General features: G+C 49.0%; 1 protein-coding gene across 2 annotated transcripts in view; it reads left to right on the plus strand.

Moving 5' to 3' along the window:
• The window catches only part of SMPDL3B (sphingomyelin phosphodiesterase acid like 3B), a 32187-nt gene extending 14651 nt beyond the window's left edge, over positions 1-17536 (plus strand). The window contains exons 3-8 of one of the 2 annotated variants that reach the window (XM_086331090.1): positions 2603-2700; positions 10235-10378; positions 12204-12376; positions 13979-14159; positions 14243-14376; positions 16929-17536. In XM_086331090.1, coding sequence (XP_086187216.1) covers positions 2603-2700; positions 10235-10378; positions 12204-12376; positions 13979-14159; positions 14243-14376; positions 16929-17294 — 1096 coding nt within the window. In that variant the 3' untranslated portion in view covers positions 17295-17536. The remainder of the gene's footprint in view (positions 1-2602; positions 2701-10234; positions 10379-12203; positions 12377-13978; positions 14160-14242; positions 14377-16928) is intronic. The other variant, XM_086331091.1, reaches the window with a different exon arrangement.
• Positions 17537-17831: the final 295 nt, after the last annotated feature.

Consider the following 17831-nt stretch of genomic DNA (forward strand, 5'->3'; position numbering starts at 1 on the left):
CATGTGGGGAAGTCCTGGATTTCAAGTCGGGGGATGAACCCTGCTGCCACTCCCACCAGAGTTTAGGGACTGCAAGCCCCAGAGACCCAAATGCAGGGAGAGGAGAAAGTTAGGAGGGCTGAAGGTGGGCCAGCATTGGGACCAAGTGTCCTGGCCAGCTGTGGGCCACCCCTGGCTGCCTGGCCTTGCGGGTCCTCCCTGGCCAGAGCTTGGCCTGCATAGAGAGAGCTTGAGGGGCAATTTCAGCTCAGCCATAGCGATGCCATTTCTGCTGCTCCTCCAAGGATACTGCTGTAAGTCCTTCAACTTTCCTCAGCGCTCATGGTCCCCACTTCACTCACTTGATCCTTCCCTCCCTCTCTTGGTAGATCAGCCTGCCCTGTGCTCACCCCTGGGTAGACATGGGGGAACAGAGATAATAGGGACCCCGACCCTCCTTCAGGGAGCTCAAGGTTTCCTGGGTGATATAGATGTGGTCACTGACCATGATATCCCAGCGAGGAGAGAGGGGCTTTGGGCAGGTGGGGGAGTTTCACAGGGCACCTGACTCCCTCTGGTGAAACTGGGAGGACTTCCTGTAGGAAGTGGTGAGCTAGAGAGCAGGTGAAGAGGGCTGGCTGGAGCTCTGGTTTCCTGCGCCCTCTTCTAGCCTCTATAGACACTTCCATAAGGTGGAGCAAAGCCACGACGGCCCTAGCTGTCCCTCACTGTGACATGGGAGTGACCAGAATGACCCTCACATGGACAGTAGTGGGTGGAGTAAGGCTGGACCCTTAAGAAATGTGACTGTCTCTCAGAGAATCCTGGGCAGTTCTGGTTTCCCAGGGCTCAGGAATCAGTCCAAGGAGAAAGTGAGTTTTAGGCCATGACTCCGGCCCCCTGCTCCCTGAGAAATGAGTAACGTTCTAAAAGACATGATCCCTCTGAGAAATTCACCATCCTTTAACAGAAAAGCATGATTTTTCTGGGAAATCTCTGGGATTTGCAGAAGTTATGACATTGGATGAGAAGACCTCTAAGGCCCCCCCTTTTAATTCTTCGGTTTCTAAGAAATTTGGCCTCTCCTGGGAGAATCACAATCCCTTGGGGATTAACCTGTAGCAACTGAATATGTTTTCTATCACACAGAATTTAATCCTCCAGACTAGGGGAAAATGGAGTTTTGTTCTGATGTCTTCAGATTCTTGGCTTGTCCCCAGGGAGGATGGGGCTCCAGGGCCACTCCTGCTGTCCTAACGAGGGCATCAGAGACACTGTAGGATGTAATGGATGTGAGCATAGACCCTGGAGCCGGGCTGACCGGTTCAAACCCTGGCTCCACCACTGTCTTAGGCAGGACTCTTCACCTTTCTTTGCCTTGGTTTCTTTATCTGTCAAATGGGATAACAATAGAAGCTCCACTGTAGGGTTATTATGAAGAATAAATGAGTGGATATGGGTTCGACACACGGCAAGTACCCGGCACAAAGTGAGCCAGCGTGGACTGCCAGTAGTGGTCTCCGTATGATTCAGCTACTTAACTTCCCCAGGGGGTCTCGGGGCACAGTTGCTGCGCTCAGTCCAGCAGAGTCCTCAGGCTTTAGATTGTGGGGGTTCCTATCACTCACAAACCTCCCTTCCTCCTTTTTTCCCCAAACCTCCCTTCCCTCTTTCTCTTTCTTGCTGCACCTTTCTAAGATGGATCCAGGAATTTAGGTCTGTCAAATGAGGGGTCAGGTGGGGGCTAAATGGTCCTGGGGCAGGCCCTGGACCTGCCAGAATACATCCAGATGCTTTATTATGAAGGCAGGTCCAAACTCCTTAGAACCTTTGGGGCAAGGAATGAACTCAGATCAGCTTCTCCACCCCACCGAGTCAATGATGCCATCCAACCGTCTCATCCTCTGTTGCCTTCTCCTTTAGCCTTCAATCTTTCCCAGCATCAAGATCTTTTCCAATGAGTCGGCTCTTCGCATCAGGTGGCCAAAGTACTGGAGCTTCAGCTGCAGCATCAGTCCTTCCAATGAATATTTAGGGTTGATTTCCTTTAGGATGGACTGGTTGGATCTCCTTGCAGTCCAAGGGACTCTCAAGAGTCTTCTCCAACACCACAGATCAAAAGTATTAATTCTTTGGCGCTCAGCCTTCTTTATGGTCCAACTCTCACATCAGTACATGACTAAACCATAGCTCTGAGTATATGGATCTTTGCCAGCAAAGTGAAGTCTCTGCTTTTTAATACTCTGTGTAGGTTTGTCATAGCTTTTCTTCATAGGAGCAATCATCTTTTAACTTCGTGGCTGCAGTCGCTCTGCACAGTGATTTTGGAACCTTTTTTGTTGAAGTCCCACAGATCCTCTGAAGTTCCATATTGTCCCTATTTTACAGATGAGCTTGTGGAAGTTCAGAGAGGTTAAACAACCAGCCCAGGGACCCACAGCAGGTTAATGGCAGAGCAAGGGCTTGAACTCTGTCCGGGTGACTCCCAACTCCAGCCTGGTCCCTCCCTCTCAGCAGCTGTCTGAGTCCCAGTCTGCAGCTGGGTCTGGGTAGAGCTGGTTTCTCACAGGGAGCTGTCCCTTCTTTTCCTTGTGCCACTTCCCGAGCCGCTTGTGTTTTGCAGTGATGACACACCACACGTGCCCAACGAGAGGCTGAGTGAGGCGGCCGTGCTGCAAATTGTGAAGCAGCTGACTCAGCTCATCAGGGAGGCCTTTCCAGGTAAGATTGTGCCCTGGGTCCCCACAATGTTCCCTGACACCCAGGCAGTGCCTGGCACAGCGGGAGGAAAACAGCACCAAAGTGCAAAGGAATGACCTTCCCCCATGACGATGATGGCTGCCAGCCAGGTCCCGTACCAGGCACTTCACAGCAATCAGGTCCTACTTCCAGGAACACTGTGGGGAACATGAATGAGAGCCAGTCCGCTTGTGAATACACACAGAATCCTATTAATGGTGTTAAAAACCAAATTCAACTGAGTAAATCTGAAGATCTATTTGACTTTATTCAAGAATTCATGACTCAGGCAGCATCCCACCTTAAAAACAGAAAGGAGCTCCAGGGACTTCCCTGGCAGTCCAGTGGTTAAGACTCTGTGCTTCCAATGCAGGGGACCCAAGTTTGATCCCTGGTCAGGGAAGTAAGATCCCACAGGCTGTGTGGTACAGCCAAAAAGAGAAAAAAGATGAAAAAAAAAAAATGAAAGGGGTTCCACGGAGCTGTACAAATGGAAGGTTTTACAGACAGAAGAGGGTGGAGAAAGAAAGACTCTAGCAAAAAGGGATTGTTTTGGGCAAAGTCACCTTCCTTTAGGGGAAAGGTGGGATCTGTCAAACAGATTTCCTCATTAGTGCCCCCTGTGTTAATTCCATATTGACTGTGTAAAGGTCACATTCTTGGGAGAGGCAGAAACTTCAGTTAGGTTAGGTATTAACTTGGTTAACACTTGGTTTGCTGACCTAGGGTTCAGCACAAGTAACTCCATTTCGGACCTGTTTCTTTTTTATTAATGGAAATGCCTGACATTTCACTGGTTTCCGTCCTGCCTGTATAACACCAGACTCACAGCCCCTTCTCAAGGCGTCTACAGTTACTTTTAGGCATCGTCCCTGGTAAGTCTCATGTGGGCTTGCACACAGCCTTTGCGTCCTGCTATGGCCCTGGAATTGCCATCTACTCTTCTCAAACCATCTTGGCTGCTGGGACTTCTGGGAGATGCAGATTTTTGGCCAAAGTGCTGCTTTGTGGGTGCATCCAAGGCCTTCAGAGCCTGGGCGAGCAGCCAGGACTGTGAGTGATTATGGCCACAGCCCCGCAGGACGTGACGGGGAGACTGTGGTGGAGGGCCCCATCTAATGGTCCTTAGAAATGGCTTTAAGCAGGCTGTGCCAAACACAAGATCTTGGAGTCTAAATCAGGCTCTCCCAGCGGGAGACCTGTGAAAGCAGATCCTAAGTCCCAACCCCCACCCCTACCCCAATCGCCCTGGGGTTCTGGTACAGCTGTTTCCGCTGAAGGTCTTCATCATGGGTCTCTCAGGACCCAGATACAGAATAGTGATAACAAAAATAGGTAATAGCAGCAAGAACAATTATATGTATCTATGTGTGTGTGCTAAGTCGCTTCAGTCATGTCCGACTCTTTGCGACCCCATGGACTGTAGCCCCCCAGGCGCTTCTGTCCATGGGGATTCTCCAGCCAAGAATACTGGAGTGGGTTGCCATGCCCTCCTCCAGGGGATCTTCCTGACCCAAGGATCAAGCCCGAGTTTCTCAAACCCGCGTTTCTCAAACCTGCGTTTCTCATAGTCTCCTGCATTGGCAGGCGGGTTCTTTACCACTAGCGCCACCTGGAAGTCCTGTATCTATGTATCAAGTGCTAAGTGTCAGGCACTCCTCTGAGAATATTGTATATATGCCTAGTTCCTTCACTGTCAGGATAATCCTAGAGAGAGGTGTTATTACTGCCTCAGTTTTACTGAAGACAAACGTGACCCTTGTGGTCAAGGAAACAGGCAAGGTTTGGGATGCAGATCCTGGTTTGAGAACAACTCCTATCTACCACTCCCACTCCAGGAGGGACCCCCACCCACCCCCGCCCCCCAATTCCCACATCTGTCCTTGAGGCAACCTCCTTTCTGACACCTCCTTCCCTCAATGTAAATCAATTTGTGCAGAGAAGCTGACAGGACACTTCCAATCTACGTACTTCAACTCAACCAACTCAGACATGCTTGGGCTAGTTAATCTTCCAGCAGAAATCACTGGGGCTTCCCTGGTGGCTCAGACGGTAAAAACAAAATCTGCCTGCAATGCAGGAGACCCAGGTTCCATCCCTGGGTCAGGAAGATCCCCTGGAGAAGAGAACAGCAACTCATTGCAGTATTCTTGCCTGGAGAATTCCATGGACAGAGGATTCTGGCAGGCCATGGGGTTGCAAAGAGTTGGATATGACTGAGCGACTAACACATAGGCACACAGGCTCAAACCAGGGCACTCTCCCCCATGGTAATAATAGGTATTATTCCCAGTGTATAGATAACAAATCTATAGGGCAAAGCTAGTCAGTTCCTAGGGAGGGACTCAAACTCAGATTTTACTCTGAGCGCTCTTTTCTTTGCTCCAAATGTGGCTTCACGAATAAAAGTGAAATAATGGATAAGAAAATGTTTTATTATTATGATTTAACATATAAGTATAAATGATAAGATTTTATAGTTCATAACATGCTTGCATATGCATTGGATTTCCTAAATCTGAGATACCATTGACTGTAGGATGTTTCATTGTTTTATGTATTGCTAAGAAAAAAAAAATGCTGTCCATTAAAGTATGACACAGCGCTTTCTCCTGGCCTCAATGGTAAGACACGGCCCACTTGTAGAGATGTTAAAATGAGAACAAACTGGAAGAGGTGAAACAAGGCCTTATCTTATTTGAGAATGGTAGTGACGTGGGTCAAGCAGAACACTCCCCATTATAAAGATAAATAAGTTGAAGCAACAAGTTGGAGAGGAGGAAGAGGCTGAAATTTGAGATTTTGGTTCCATGTCGTGAGTTCTTCTCGCCACATGCACCTGGGTTCCTCATCAGAGTCGCTGTGAACACTGGCCCCTGCCTCTCCACTGTGGCCGATGGGGCACATGGGTGTGCAAGGCAAACTGATTCGGGCCCCAGTTCAGGCTCTGCCACGCTCTAGGTGGGCCATGCCCTGGACACTCGGTGTTCTCCCTGTGCAACATGAGGAAAATAATGGTACCTGCCCAGAGGGCTGTTGTGAGGATTAAATAAGGTAACCCATTCATTCATTTAGTCCGTCAACAAATGTGTCTAGTATGGGTGAGACAGCGTTCTAGGGATAGGGAACTTGGTCATGAACATGATGCCAGGTGGTGCCCCCATGGAGTTTATGCTTGTAAGGAGCTTCTAGAAGTGCCCAACACATAGACACAGCAAAAACCTGTTACCCCAAAACAAGGTTCGACTCTTGGTGGGTGTTAGGCCAAAAGACACAACCAAGCCAAACATCAGGAGAAGGAAGGATTTACTACTTGCACCAAATAAAGAGAACACCAGGAATCTTTCCCAAATCAGTGGCTCCCTGAACAGTAAAATTGGGGCAGTTTTAAGCTAGGGAGGGATATATGCATATATTCATATATATGCATATATTCATGAAGCGGCCTGAGGAGGAGAATTCAATACAGAATTAGGGCAAAGTTGACAGAGTCCATGCTTTGGTTGATTGAAGTCATGAGGGTCAGAAAACGTCAATATCATCATCCCTTAGGTTTCAGTAGATCTGGTGATCGTTGTTCAGTCGCTAAGTCCTGTCTTAGTGACCCCAGGACCTAGTGGTTGCAGGGGTTCAGTTCAGTTCAGTTCAGTCACTCAGCCGTGTCCGACACTTTCTGACCCCACGAACTGCAGGACACCAGGCCTCCTAGTCCATCATCAACTCCCAGAATTTACCCAAACTCATGTGCATTGAGTCGGTGATGCCAATCCAACCATATCATCCTCTGTCATCCCCTTCTCCTCCTGCCTTCAATCTTTCCCAGCACCAGGGTCTTTTCAAATGAGTCAGCTCTTCGAATCAGGTGGCCAAAGTATTGGAGTTCAGCTTCAGCATCAGTCCTTTCAGTGAATATTTAGGACTGATATCCTTTAGGATGAACTGGTTGGATCTCCTTGCACTCCAAGGGACTCTCAAGAGTCTTCTCCAACACCACAGTTCAAAAGCATCAATTCTTCAGCGCTCAGCTTTCTTCACAGTCCAACTCTCACATCCATACATGACCACTGGAAAAACCATAGCCTTGACTAGACAGACCTTTGTTGGCAAAGTAATGTCTCTGCTTTTTAATATGCTGTCTAGGTTGGTCATAACTTTCCTTCCAAGGAGTGTCTTTTAATTTCATGGCTGCAATCACCATCTGCAGTGATTTTGGAGGCCAAAAAAATAGTCAGCCACTGTTTCCTCATCTATTTCCCATGAAGTGATGGGACCAGATGCCATGATCTTAGTTTTCTGAATGTTGAGCCTTAAGCCAACTTTTTGACTCTCCTCTTTCACTTTCATCAAGAGGCTCTTTAGTTCTTCTTCACTTTCTGCCATAAGGGTGGTGTCATCTGCATATCTGAGGTTATTGATATTTCTCCTGGCAATCTTAATTCCAGCTGTGCTTCTTCTAGCCCAGCGTTTCTCATGATGTACTCTGCATAGAATTTAAATAAGCAGGGTGACAACATACAGCCTTGATGTACTCCTTTTCCTATGTGGAACCAGTCTGTTGTTCCATGTCCAGTTCTGTTGCTTCCTTACCTGCATACAGATTTCTCAAGAGGCAGGTCAGGTGGTCTGGTATTCCCATCTCTTTCAGAATTGTCCACAGTTTATTGTGATCCACACAGTCAAAGGCTTTGGCATAGTCAATAAAGCAGAAATAGATGTTTTTCTGGAACTCTCTTGCTTTTTCCATGATCCAGCGGATGTTGACAATTTGATCTCTGGTTCCTCTGCCTTTCCTGAAACCAGTTTGAACATCAGGAAGTTCACGGTTCACATATTGCTGAAGCCTGGGCTTGCAGAATTTTGAGCATTACTTTGCTAGCATGTGAGATGACTGCAATTGTGCGGTAGTTTGAGCATTCTTTGGCATTGCCTTTCTTTGGGATTGGAATGAAAACTGACCTTTTCCAGTCCCGTGGCCACTGCTGAGTTTTCCAAATTTGTGGCATATTGAGTGCAGCACTTTCACAACATCATCTTCCAGGATTTGAAATAGCTCAACTGGAATTCCATCATCTCCACTAGGTTTTATACCCTAAGTTACACATAGAGGATAATAGGGGATGCAAAGTCAGCAGTTTTTGATGCTTATCAAAAACCAGGGTTTCTTTCCTGCAAATTTATTGTATACAAATGGTTTAGGTGATTTACATCATCTTCTGGCCAGAAGGCCTATTAACATTTTATGACTCTTGACAAAGACTTATCAACCGTAAGAGTAATTACTCTTACTCTTAAAGTAATTACTCTCTAAGAGTAATTACTTTAAGGTTTGGCGCCATCTTCCGAAGATAAAATTGCATTCCGATAGGGCGGATGTGTAATGGGTTTACAACAAAGGAAAGAATTTATTACCTTAAGGGTCTAAAGTTACTAACACCAAGGCCACTACTTATTTTTTCTACATACCAACTATTAATTAATACATATTCAAGGATACAATTCAGGGGATGTGAAAACTTGGCAACAAGCATTGGCTCATCAATGAAATCTTTTACTAGTTTTATTCTGACAGTTTCTAACTCTTTGAGAGGCTCTAAGCTATTCGAATATCTTAAGCTTCCTGTGCCTCTCCAGGCTGGGAGAGTGTAAACAATCGTATGCATAGCTGTAGGAGTCCAGGTAAATTTGTCAGGCGAGTTAGAGAGCCATCTGAGGGGTTTGGATTTAAACACTCCTAGTTGCCCAGGAACTTTATTAATTGGAGCTGTAAGTTAACTCTTTGACAGAGAGAGCGAGATGGTGGTGGGGGACAGCCCCCAGTAAAGTCAGAGGTGAGAGCACAAAGCAATAAAGTAGGCAGACTCTGGTTTTTGGGGGGTAAATGCTCGAGAATATCCGGGGGGACTCCTGAGGCTCGATCCCGCCTTTGCGTATGCCGAGCCTCCTTCCTCATGACCTTTGTCACGAGTGGAATGTCTCTCGCCGGCTCCCGGCACAAATGGGTATATCTTTCCTTTTCTCCTTTGCTTTTCCCATCCCTTCTTTTCACAGCTATTTGTAAGGCCTCCTCAGACAGCCATTTTGCTGTTTTGCATTTCTTTTTCTTGGGGATGGTCTTGATCCCTGTCTCCTGTACAATGTCATGAACCTCTGTCCATAGTTCATCAGGCACTCTATCAGATCTAGTCCCTTAAATCTATTTCTCATTTCCACTATATAATCATAAGGGATTTGATTTAGGTCATACCTGAATGGTCTAGTGGTTTTCCCTACTTTCTTCAATTTAAGTCTGAATTTGGCAATAAGGAGTTCATGATCAGAGCTGCAGTCAGCTCCCAGTCTTGTTTTTGCTGATTGTATAGAGCTTCTCCATCTTTGGCAGCAAAGAATATAATCAATCTGATTTCGGTGTTGACCATCTGGTGATGTCCATGTGTAGAGTCTTCTCTTGTGTTGTTGGAAGAGGGTGTTTGCAATGACCAGTGTGTTCTCTTGGCAAAACTCTATTAGCCTTTGCTTTGCTTCATTCCGTATTACAAGGCCAAATTTGCCTGTTACTCCAGGTGTTTCTTGACTTCCTACTTTTGCATTCCAGACCCCTATAATGAAAAGGACATCTTTTTGGGGTGTTAGTTCTAAAAGGTCTTGTAGGTCTTCATAGAACCGTTCAACTTCAGCTGCTTCATTGTTACTGGTTGGGGCATAGGCTTGGATACTGTGATATTGAATGGTTTGCCTTGGAAATGAACAGAGATTATTCTGTCATTTTTGAGACTGCAGGGGTTAAATTCTGTAAAACAGCTCGAGAAAGTGCTTCAGGCTAGTGTTTGCCTTTGAAACAGAACTCAAGAGTCTTTACAACTGATTCACTATCTTGCTCTTGTTTCTTCTCTTCCCTCTTAAAGGGGTCTGTCCTTTTGTTCCCTTAAGATCTTTATTACTGAGATCTGTTCAAGGGCAAGCCTTGTGGCCAGGCTTAAATCCCTGAATGGCTTAGGCCCAAAATACCTTCTCTTAGGTCAAGAAAGCCAAGTCTGGTCCTGTTTCTCTGGGGACCCCCACCTTATCTGATTATAAACTGGACAGGGTTCCTCCCTTCTCATCTGTCTTTGGGATTCCAAGGATCTGTGTTTTCTCTTACATGAATGCTTATGTCTGCTTGCATCTGTATTACAGAGGAGGTTCTTTTCCCAGGCAGTTAATAGGTATGACTTCTGGCTCTGTGGACAATTCCTCATGGGAATTCTACGACCTCCTCCTTTGGCAGAGCTCAGTGTTTCCAGATTTTATTTGGCTACATTGGGTCTTAGTTGCAGCATGAGGGATCTTTGATCTTCATCGCGGCGTGTGGGATCTTAAGTTGCAGCATGAAGGATTTTTTTTAGTTGTGGCATGTGAAATCTAGGTCCCTGACCAGACATCGAACCTCAGCCTTCTGCATTGGGAGCGTGGAATCTTAGCCACTGGACCACCAGGAAAGTCCCCCATATATTTTTTTATATTCTTTTTTTCCTCCCAGATACTAAAGTCTATGCTGCTTTGGGAAATCATGACTTTCACCCCAAAAACCAATTACCTGCAGGGAGCAACAATATCTACAACCAGGTGGCAGAGCTGTGGCGACCCTGGCTCAGAAACGAATCTGTCACTCTCTTCAAAGAAGGTACTAACATCATTTGCTACTGTAAGGAGCCCTTTATGCCAAAGTCTGATCTAATTTCATTTTCACAACACCCCCATGAAATAGGAACTGATTTTATCCCCATTTTACAGATTAGGAGACTGAGGCTTGAATACACTAAGTCACTTGGCCAAGATCACCTAGCTTAGAGGATCAGTGGGAATTCGTAATAAGGTACTTTCACAGCCTTGAGAAATTTCACAGAGAAACTATATTGATGATTATTTTTCATGTCTTTCTTAGAATTATAGCCTTGTTAAAAATGCCAGGGCCAGACCCAGAAGGGATTATGACGGGGATCATAAAAGCATGGGCCTTGGAATCCTCGGTCTCTGTCAGGCATGAATGCTGCCTGTGCACTTGCTAATTGTTCCCGAGACTAGCCCAGAAGGGAATGACCTGGGGTAAACACAAGGAGATCTGTACTATGTCAATGTGAAGTGAAGTTGCTCAGTCGTGCCTGACTCTTTGCGACCCCATGGACACCAGGGTCCTCCGCCCATGGGATTTTCTAGGCAAGAGTACTGGAGTGGGTTGCCATTTCCTTCTCCAGGGATTCTTCCCGACCCAGGGATCGAACCCAGGTCTCCCATTTTAGACAGACGCTTTACCATCTGAGCCACCAGGGAAGTCCAAGTCCATGATATTTAGGAGTATGTAACTGATATTGGAGAAGGAAATGGCACTCCAGTACTCTTGCCTGGAAAATCCCATGGACGGATGGAGGAGCCTGGTAGGCTACAGTCCATGGGGTCACAAAGAGTCGGACACCACTGAGTGACTTCACTTTCTTTCACTTTCAACTGATATGGCATGTGTCTTGAGAAAGATAAGATCTGAGAAAGTCTTGTAGTCTGCAGTTAGGAATAAAAGCTGGACTCAGAGTAGACTCTGCACCTCAGTCCAATAGAGGCTGCAGGTCCCCTGAGCCATTGCACCAGATTTTGTGTTCTGTCTTCATTCTCTTCGCTCCTGGACCATTAGGGCAACAGAGGAGGCAACCTCAGGAGCAGGATCCAGGGCTGATCCCAATGCCCATCTTCTTAACCACGCAGCACTAATGAGAATCAGAAGTGAATATTCCTCGAGCATTTTCTGTGTGCCTGGCACTGCCCTCAGTCCACTGCTAGATTCCTCACAACAGCCCTTGCAGGGGCAGTGACCTTCAGTTCAAGCCAGGTTTCTGAACCTTGCCACTGTTGACATTTGGGGAGGGGTAATTCTTTGCGGGAGGGCTGTCCTGTACATTGTAGGGTGTTCAGCAGCATCGCTGGCCTTTATCCACTAGTTGCAAGTAACATCTCCCATTGTGAAAACCAAAAACATCTCCAGACATTGCCAAGTGTCCCCTTGGGGACAAAATTACCAGGTTGAGAATCACTGGTATGGGGGACACAGCATCCCAAGGAGACCTGACCTCCTCTCATTCCTTCCCTCAGTAGCACAGAAACCCATTGATTTAATCCATTGCTCCTGGGGCAGAGAGCTGAGAAGGGCTGACAGTGAATCCAGAGGGATAAACACACCTCCATGTTATTCCCATTCTATGGAGGAGGAAACTGAGGCATCGAGACCTTAAGGAACTTTGCCCAAGTGGCACAGGTAGTAAGGGATAGAACCAGGACTTGAACCCAGGCAGCCTGGCTCCAGAGCCTTTGGTCCTACCCACGATGCTCATCCTGTGGGAAAGAAGGGAAGGGGGGATGCCAAGGAAGGACAAGGTGGGCAAGTGAAGTAACAGGGGACAGAGTGTGTCTGCCTGGAGGCAAGAGACCCCTTCACATCCCCCATGGCTGTGATGTCCTAGGTGCCTTCTATTCTGAGAAACTGCCGGGGCTGAGCGGGGCTGGGAGAATCGTGGTCCTCAACACCAACCTGTACTACACCAGCAATGAGCAGACGGCCGGCATGGTGGACCCCAGCCAGCAGTTCCAGTGGCTGGACGACGTGCTGACCAACGCATCCCTGGCTGGGGAAATGGTAAGGACTCCCTGCTCCTCTCCTCCCTCCCTGGGGTCTCTTCCTGAACAAGTTCCCCACTTTGGCACAGACACACACCCACTCACTCAAGATGCTCACGACACAGAGGGTCCTTCATCAGCTTGACACCTGAGAGGGCTTTTTCCATCCTCACAACAGCCTCTGAGGCTGGGACCCATTGTGCTGTGAAGTTCCTGGTGGGGCAATGACGGTCTCAAGTCACACAATGAGTGGTGGGGCTGAGATCCCCTGGAGTAGGAAATGGCTCCTCACTCTAGTATTCCTGCCTGGAGAATTCAGAGGAGCCTGGCAGGCTACAGTCCATGGGGTCGCAAAGAGTCGGACACACCTGAGAGACTATCATTCACTCGCTGAGACTAGAAGCTCAGTCTCCAGAAGCCAAGTCTGGCTGCAGCCACAGTGTGGGCCAGACCTCAGAGATACGCCTTGCCCTTGGGGGTGCCCATCTAGTCCTCTGTGAGGTGTGTCTCTCTAGTCTGCTGGGCTGGCAGCCCCCGACGACTGGCATTGTGTCTCATTTGCCTGAGTCCCTGCTCTGGCCAGTGTATCCAGGCAGGATCTCATTGCTGGTGCTTTTGAGTCCTCGCTATACATCAGATAAGTTGCTAAGTGCTTTATATGGATATATGAACTCTCAAAACCGCACCAGTTAGGTAGCCCTCCTGATGAGAAAACTGAAGCTCAGAGAGGTGACACGCATCTGGTATTCAGTGATGGTTTCTCTCCAAAGCTCACATTCTTCACTGCCCTCCTTACCAGCCACCACTGCCCCACCCCGCCATTCCACCTCTCGCAGTGGGGGCCAAGGGCCCAGGCACTGTCATTACAGCTGAGTGACTCAATGAACGTAAGATGTGAACACACATTACTGCTACACAGCAGAGGTTATAAACCATGTAAGGAAGCTTTGGTTACAGTGCGTGAGCTCTCCAACAGAAGATTCATCTGAAGGATCAGAAAGATTTCATGAGAAGGGTTTTGAAGCATGGGCAGGATTTACAGAGGGCTTCCCAGATGGCTCCTGGAGAAGGAAATGGCAACCCACTCCAGTATTCTGCCCTGGAGAATTCCATGGACCGTATAGTCCATGGGATTGCAAAGAATCAGACATGACTGAGCAACTTTCACTTTCGCTTTCCCAGATGGCTCAATGGTAAAGAATCTGCCTGCCAGTGCAGGAGACATGGGTTCAATCCCTGGGTCGGGAAGGTCCCCTAAAGGAGGAAATAGCAACCCACTCCAGTATTCTTGCCTGGGCAATCCCACGGACAAAGGAGTCTGGCGGACTACACAGTCTATGGGGTCACAAAGAGCTGGACACAACTGAGCGACTAAACAGTAAAGTCAGAATTTACAGAAGTGAACAGAAGAACGGTGGTCTGGGTGGCAGGCATAGTATGGGCAAATGCAGCACCTTCATTGCTGAGTACAGAGAGATGCCAGAATCACCTGGGAGAGGGAAGGGGGAGGAGGTCCCTTGGAGCCTGTTGCTTGCTTTTGGGGAGATGGGTAGACTGTGAGAGGTGGAGAGGAGTTGGGGAAAGCAGCTCTGAACCCCCACTGGGTACCCCTTCTTCATAGGTGTACATCATTGGCCACGTGCCCCCGGGCTTCTTTGAGAAAACACGGAACAAAGCGTGGTTCCGAGAGGGCTTCAACGAGGAGTACCTGAAGGTGGTCCAGAGGCATCATCGAGTCATCGCAGGGCAGTTCTTCGGGCACCACCACACCGACAGCTTTCGGATGTTCTATGATGGTGCAGGTACCCACCCTGGAAGGCAACGGCCAGCCCACTTCCCTCCCTGTGTCATCAAACTCTCAGCCCCATTGTCTCTCTCCTGGAAGGTACCCCCATCAGTGTCATGTTCCTTACACCTGGGGTCACCCCGTGGAAAACCACGTTACCTGGAGTGGTCAACGGAGCCAACAATCCAGGCATCCGGGTGTTTGAATACGACCGAGCTACGCTGAGCCTGCAGGTCAGGAGGCTTGGGTCTGCTGGGGCCAGAGAAGGTGGGGGAGGGACCTAAATGGATCACCACCTTCCCCAGCTAATTCACCAGAGCCTCAGGAAGGGCAAGTTACTTCCACCCTTTGAGAGCTCAGCATTAGAACCCTGGAGCTACCTCCAAATCCTGCTACCAGGTCAGATCAATTCTCCCCCAAATCTCCCTTTGCCCCAGTCATTGTCAGGGCCTCCTATTTGGTCTCCCTGCCTCCCGCCCAGCCCCGCTGGAGCTCATCTGGTACAGCAGAGCAGAAGGGATTAATCTTTCTTAAGCACTCTTGTCTCTCTCCTGCTCAAAAACCTTCAGTGGCTCCCCAGTGCCCCCCAGACAAGTCGGATCTCTTTGGCCTGGCGGTCACAGTCTCTTACAGTGTGACCGCAGGCCCGCTGCCCATGTCTTCTCTACACCGACTGGGTTGCAGCCAAGCAGGCCCCTACTCATCGAGCAATCCCCCACCTCCTGGGATGTGCTGGTGACTACAGAAATGACAAAGGAGTACGATCCCTTAATGTAGGCAACAAAATGTGTTAAGCACCTGCCATGTGCCAGGCCCTGTGCTAAGCTCAGGAGACACAGACGTGAACAAAAGTCACCGCTCTCCCAGAGCCGACATCCTTACCGGAGTGAGATAGGCAATAAACAAACACAGTAAAGTTAAGTGCGGCGTGAAATCAGTGCTAAGGAGAAAAGAGAAGAGGGTGAGGAGGCAGTGGGTGACAGTTACGGGGCACGTGCATATGTGTGTGGTGTCAGATAGATGGGGTGAGGAAGTGTCACTGATAGGATGACATCTGAACTCCGAGTCAAGTCAGGGAGTGAGCCATGTGAATGTCTGCGGAATGAGGAGGAAGGCACGAACTGGGTGTGTTGGGTGGGGAGGGGCAAGAAGGCCTGCGGGGTCACAGTGGAGATCATGTCACATAGGCTGTAAGACTGGAATTTTTTTAAAAAATCACTGTTCTGCTGGGTGAAGAACAGGCTGTAGGGGGCAAGGGTGGAAACGGGGGGATCAGTGAGGAGGCGACTACAACCACTGAGAGGTGACAGTGGTATGAGCCAGGGTGGCTGCAGCAGCTCATGAGGAGAGCTAGATCCTGGATAGATTTATGTTTCAAAGCATTAATTTTATTATTTGGCTACGTCAGGTCCTAGTTGTGGCATGCAGGATCTCTAGTTGGGGCATGGAAGAAACTCTCAGCTGCAGCATGTAGGATCCCCCGTCCCTGGGATTCTCCAGGCAAGAACACTGCAGTGGGTTGCCATTTCCTTCTCCAATGCATGCAAGTGAAAAGTGAAAGTGAAACCGCTCAGTCCTGTCCGACTCTAGCGACCCCATGGACTGCAGCCCACCAGGCTCCTCCGTCCGTGGGATTTTCCAGGCAAAAGTACTGGAGTGGGGTGCCACTGCTTTCTCCGAGGGATTGAACCCAGGGACCCTCAATTGGGAGCACGGAGTGTTAGCCACTGGACCACCAAGGAAGTCCTGGGTATATTTTGAAGGCAGAGTGGACAGGATTTGCTGGTGGACTGGATGAGGGGTGGAAGAGAAAGTGAGGCGGCAACGAGGGCTCCAAGGCTTTGAACAGAGCACCTAAAAGAAAGAGGTTGCCATTTACTGAAACGGGGTCACTGTGGGAGGAGCAGGTTTTGGAGGGAAGATCAGAACCCTGGCTTTCCTGTTAACTTTGGGATGTCTATATGGCATCCAAGTGAAAATGCCAAGGGAGGAGGCAGCTGAATGTTCAAGTTGGAGTTCCAGAAAGAGGTGGGTGCAGAGACTTAACCTCAGTGTTGAGAAAGGCTATTTAAAACCAGGGACTGCCTGAGATACTAGGTCCTTGACTCTAGAGTAGAAGCAGGCTGAGGATTTTTAAGAGTATGGTCTGTTGTCCACATGGGCACTTGGCCCGAAGGTGGGTGTGAAATGAAATAATGTAGATGCCTAGCAGAAAGTTGCCATCCATACATGGCAGCCCCTCTTACCCAACCTCTGCTGACTTGAAGCAGATCCTCAAACTTAGGTGGAAAGTATTGGACAGATAAGCCTTCCACATTCTAGTCCAGAAAATGCACCTGAGTTCTAGATGTCTTGGGTGGATCCCAAGCCCCCATCAAAACACAATTCTATAACCTCTCTCAGCCAGGCATTCCATTCCTCTACTTTTCGATTTCATTTTATCCGTTCTTTTTGCAAATACTTACTGAGAATCTTCTGTGCACCCGGGAACTTGCTTGAACAGAAAAAACACAGGCCATGGAGTAAACAACCTGGGTTCCAATCCTGCTCAGGCACCTGTGAGACTGGCCTAATGAATTAACCTCTTTAGGACTCAGTTTCCTCATCTGTGAAATGGGAATGATAATGCAGTTACCTCAGGAGTTTGGACCAGCTGATGTCTGCCAAGCATACTAAGAGTGGTCCTGATTACAGCTGTTAGAATCCGGGATCAAATGCAAGGTGGAGGGTTGGGGGCGGAAGTGGACAGCTGCTCACGGCCCGCCCGCCTCGCGCTCCCCTGCAGGACATGGTGACCTACTTCTTGAACCTGAGCCAGGTGAACGCGCTGGGGGCGCCACGCTGGGAGCTCGAGTACCGCGTGACCGAGGCCTACGGGGTGCCGGACGCAGGCGCCCGCTCCATGCACGCGGCGCTGGGCCGCATCGCTAGCGACCAGGGCGCGCTACAGCGCTACTACGTCTACAACTCAGTCAGTTACGACACGCGGGCCTGCGACGAGGCGTGCCGCGCCGAACACGTGTGCGCACTGCGCGAGGTGGCCTTCGACGGGTACGCCGTCTGCCTGCGCGCCCCCGGCGTCGCGCCCGCGCCCCGCCTCGCGCTCCTGCCCGCCGCGCTACTGGGCCTGCGCGCGCTGCTCGTGTCCTGACCTTGGGGGACCAACGGCCTACGCGCTTGGTAAAATGGAGGCAGCATCACCCCTGAGAGCTGGACTCTCCCACCCTTTCCCCTCCCCGCGACAGCAGAATGAACTGGGACTGGGCAGATGATCAGGAAATGAAGCCCCGAAGGTCCCACCAGGAGCACATTTCTTTCACGTTTCATGTTTTATCCAAAACACTCTGCTCGTCATGCATGTTATTAATTTATAAATCATGTTTATAAAAGTAACTCCCTTGCCCTGTTATTGAACGTCCTCCCCTCCTCCTATTCGGATAATCCGAGTAAAATGAGATGCCAGGAAGATGCGCCTGGTGGACCCAGTGCCCTCGGTCTCCCCTGGCACATGGCCTGGCCTCGAGGTATCCAGTCAGGGATCGGATCGGGCTTTGGGGTTTGGTTTTGCAGCAGTGCGGACGTGAGACAAGGCAGTTCTAACCCGGGCGCTCATCTGCGGGCCATATTCTCCTCCTTGGGCCTCCAGGATAAAACAAGCCTGCTACACTGCACCTCGGACGGTGCGTCT

Source organism: Bos grunniens, chromosome 2 (assembly GCF_055505025.1).
Source record: "Bos grunniens cultivar Pamir isolate PY7600 chromosome 2, Bosgru_T2T1.0, whole genome shotgun sequence".
In the NCBI taxonomy this organism is placed as follows: Eukaryota; Metazoa; Chordata; class Mammalia; order Artiodactyla; family Bovidae; genus Bos; species Bos grunniens.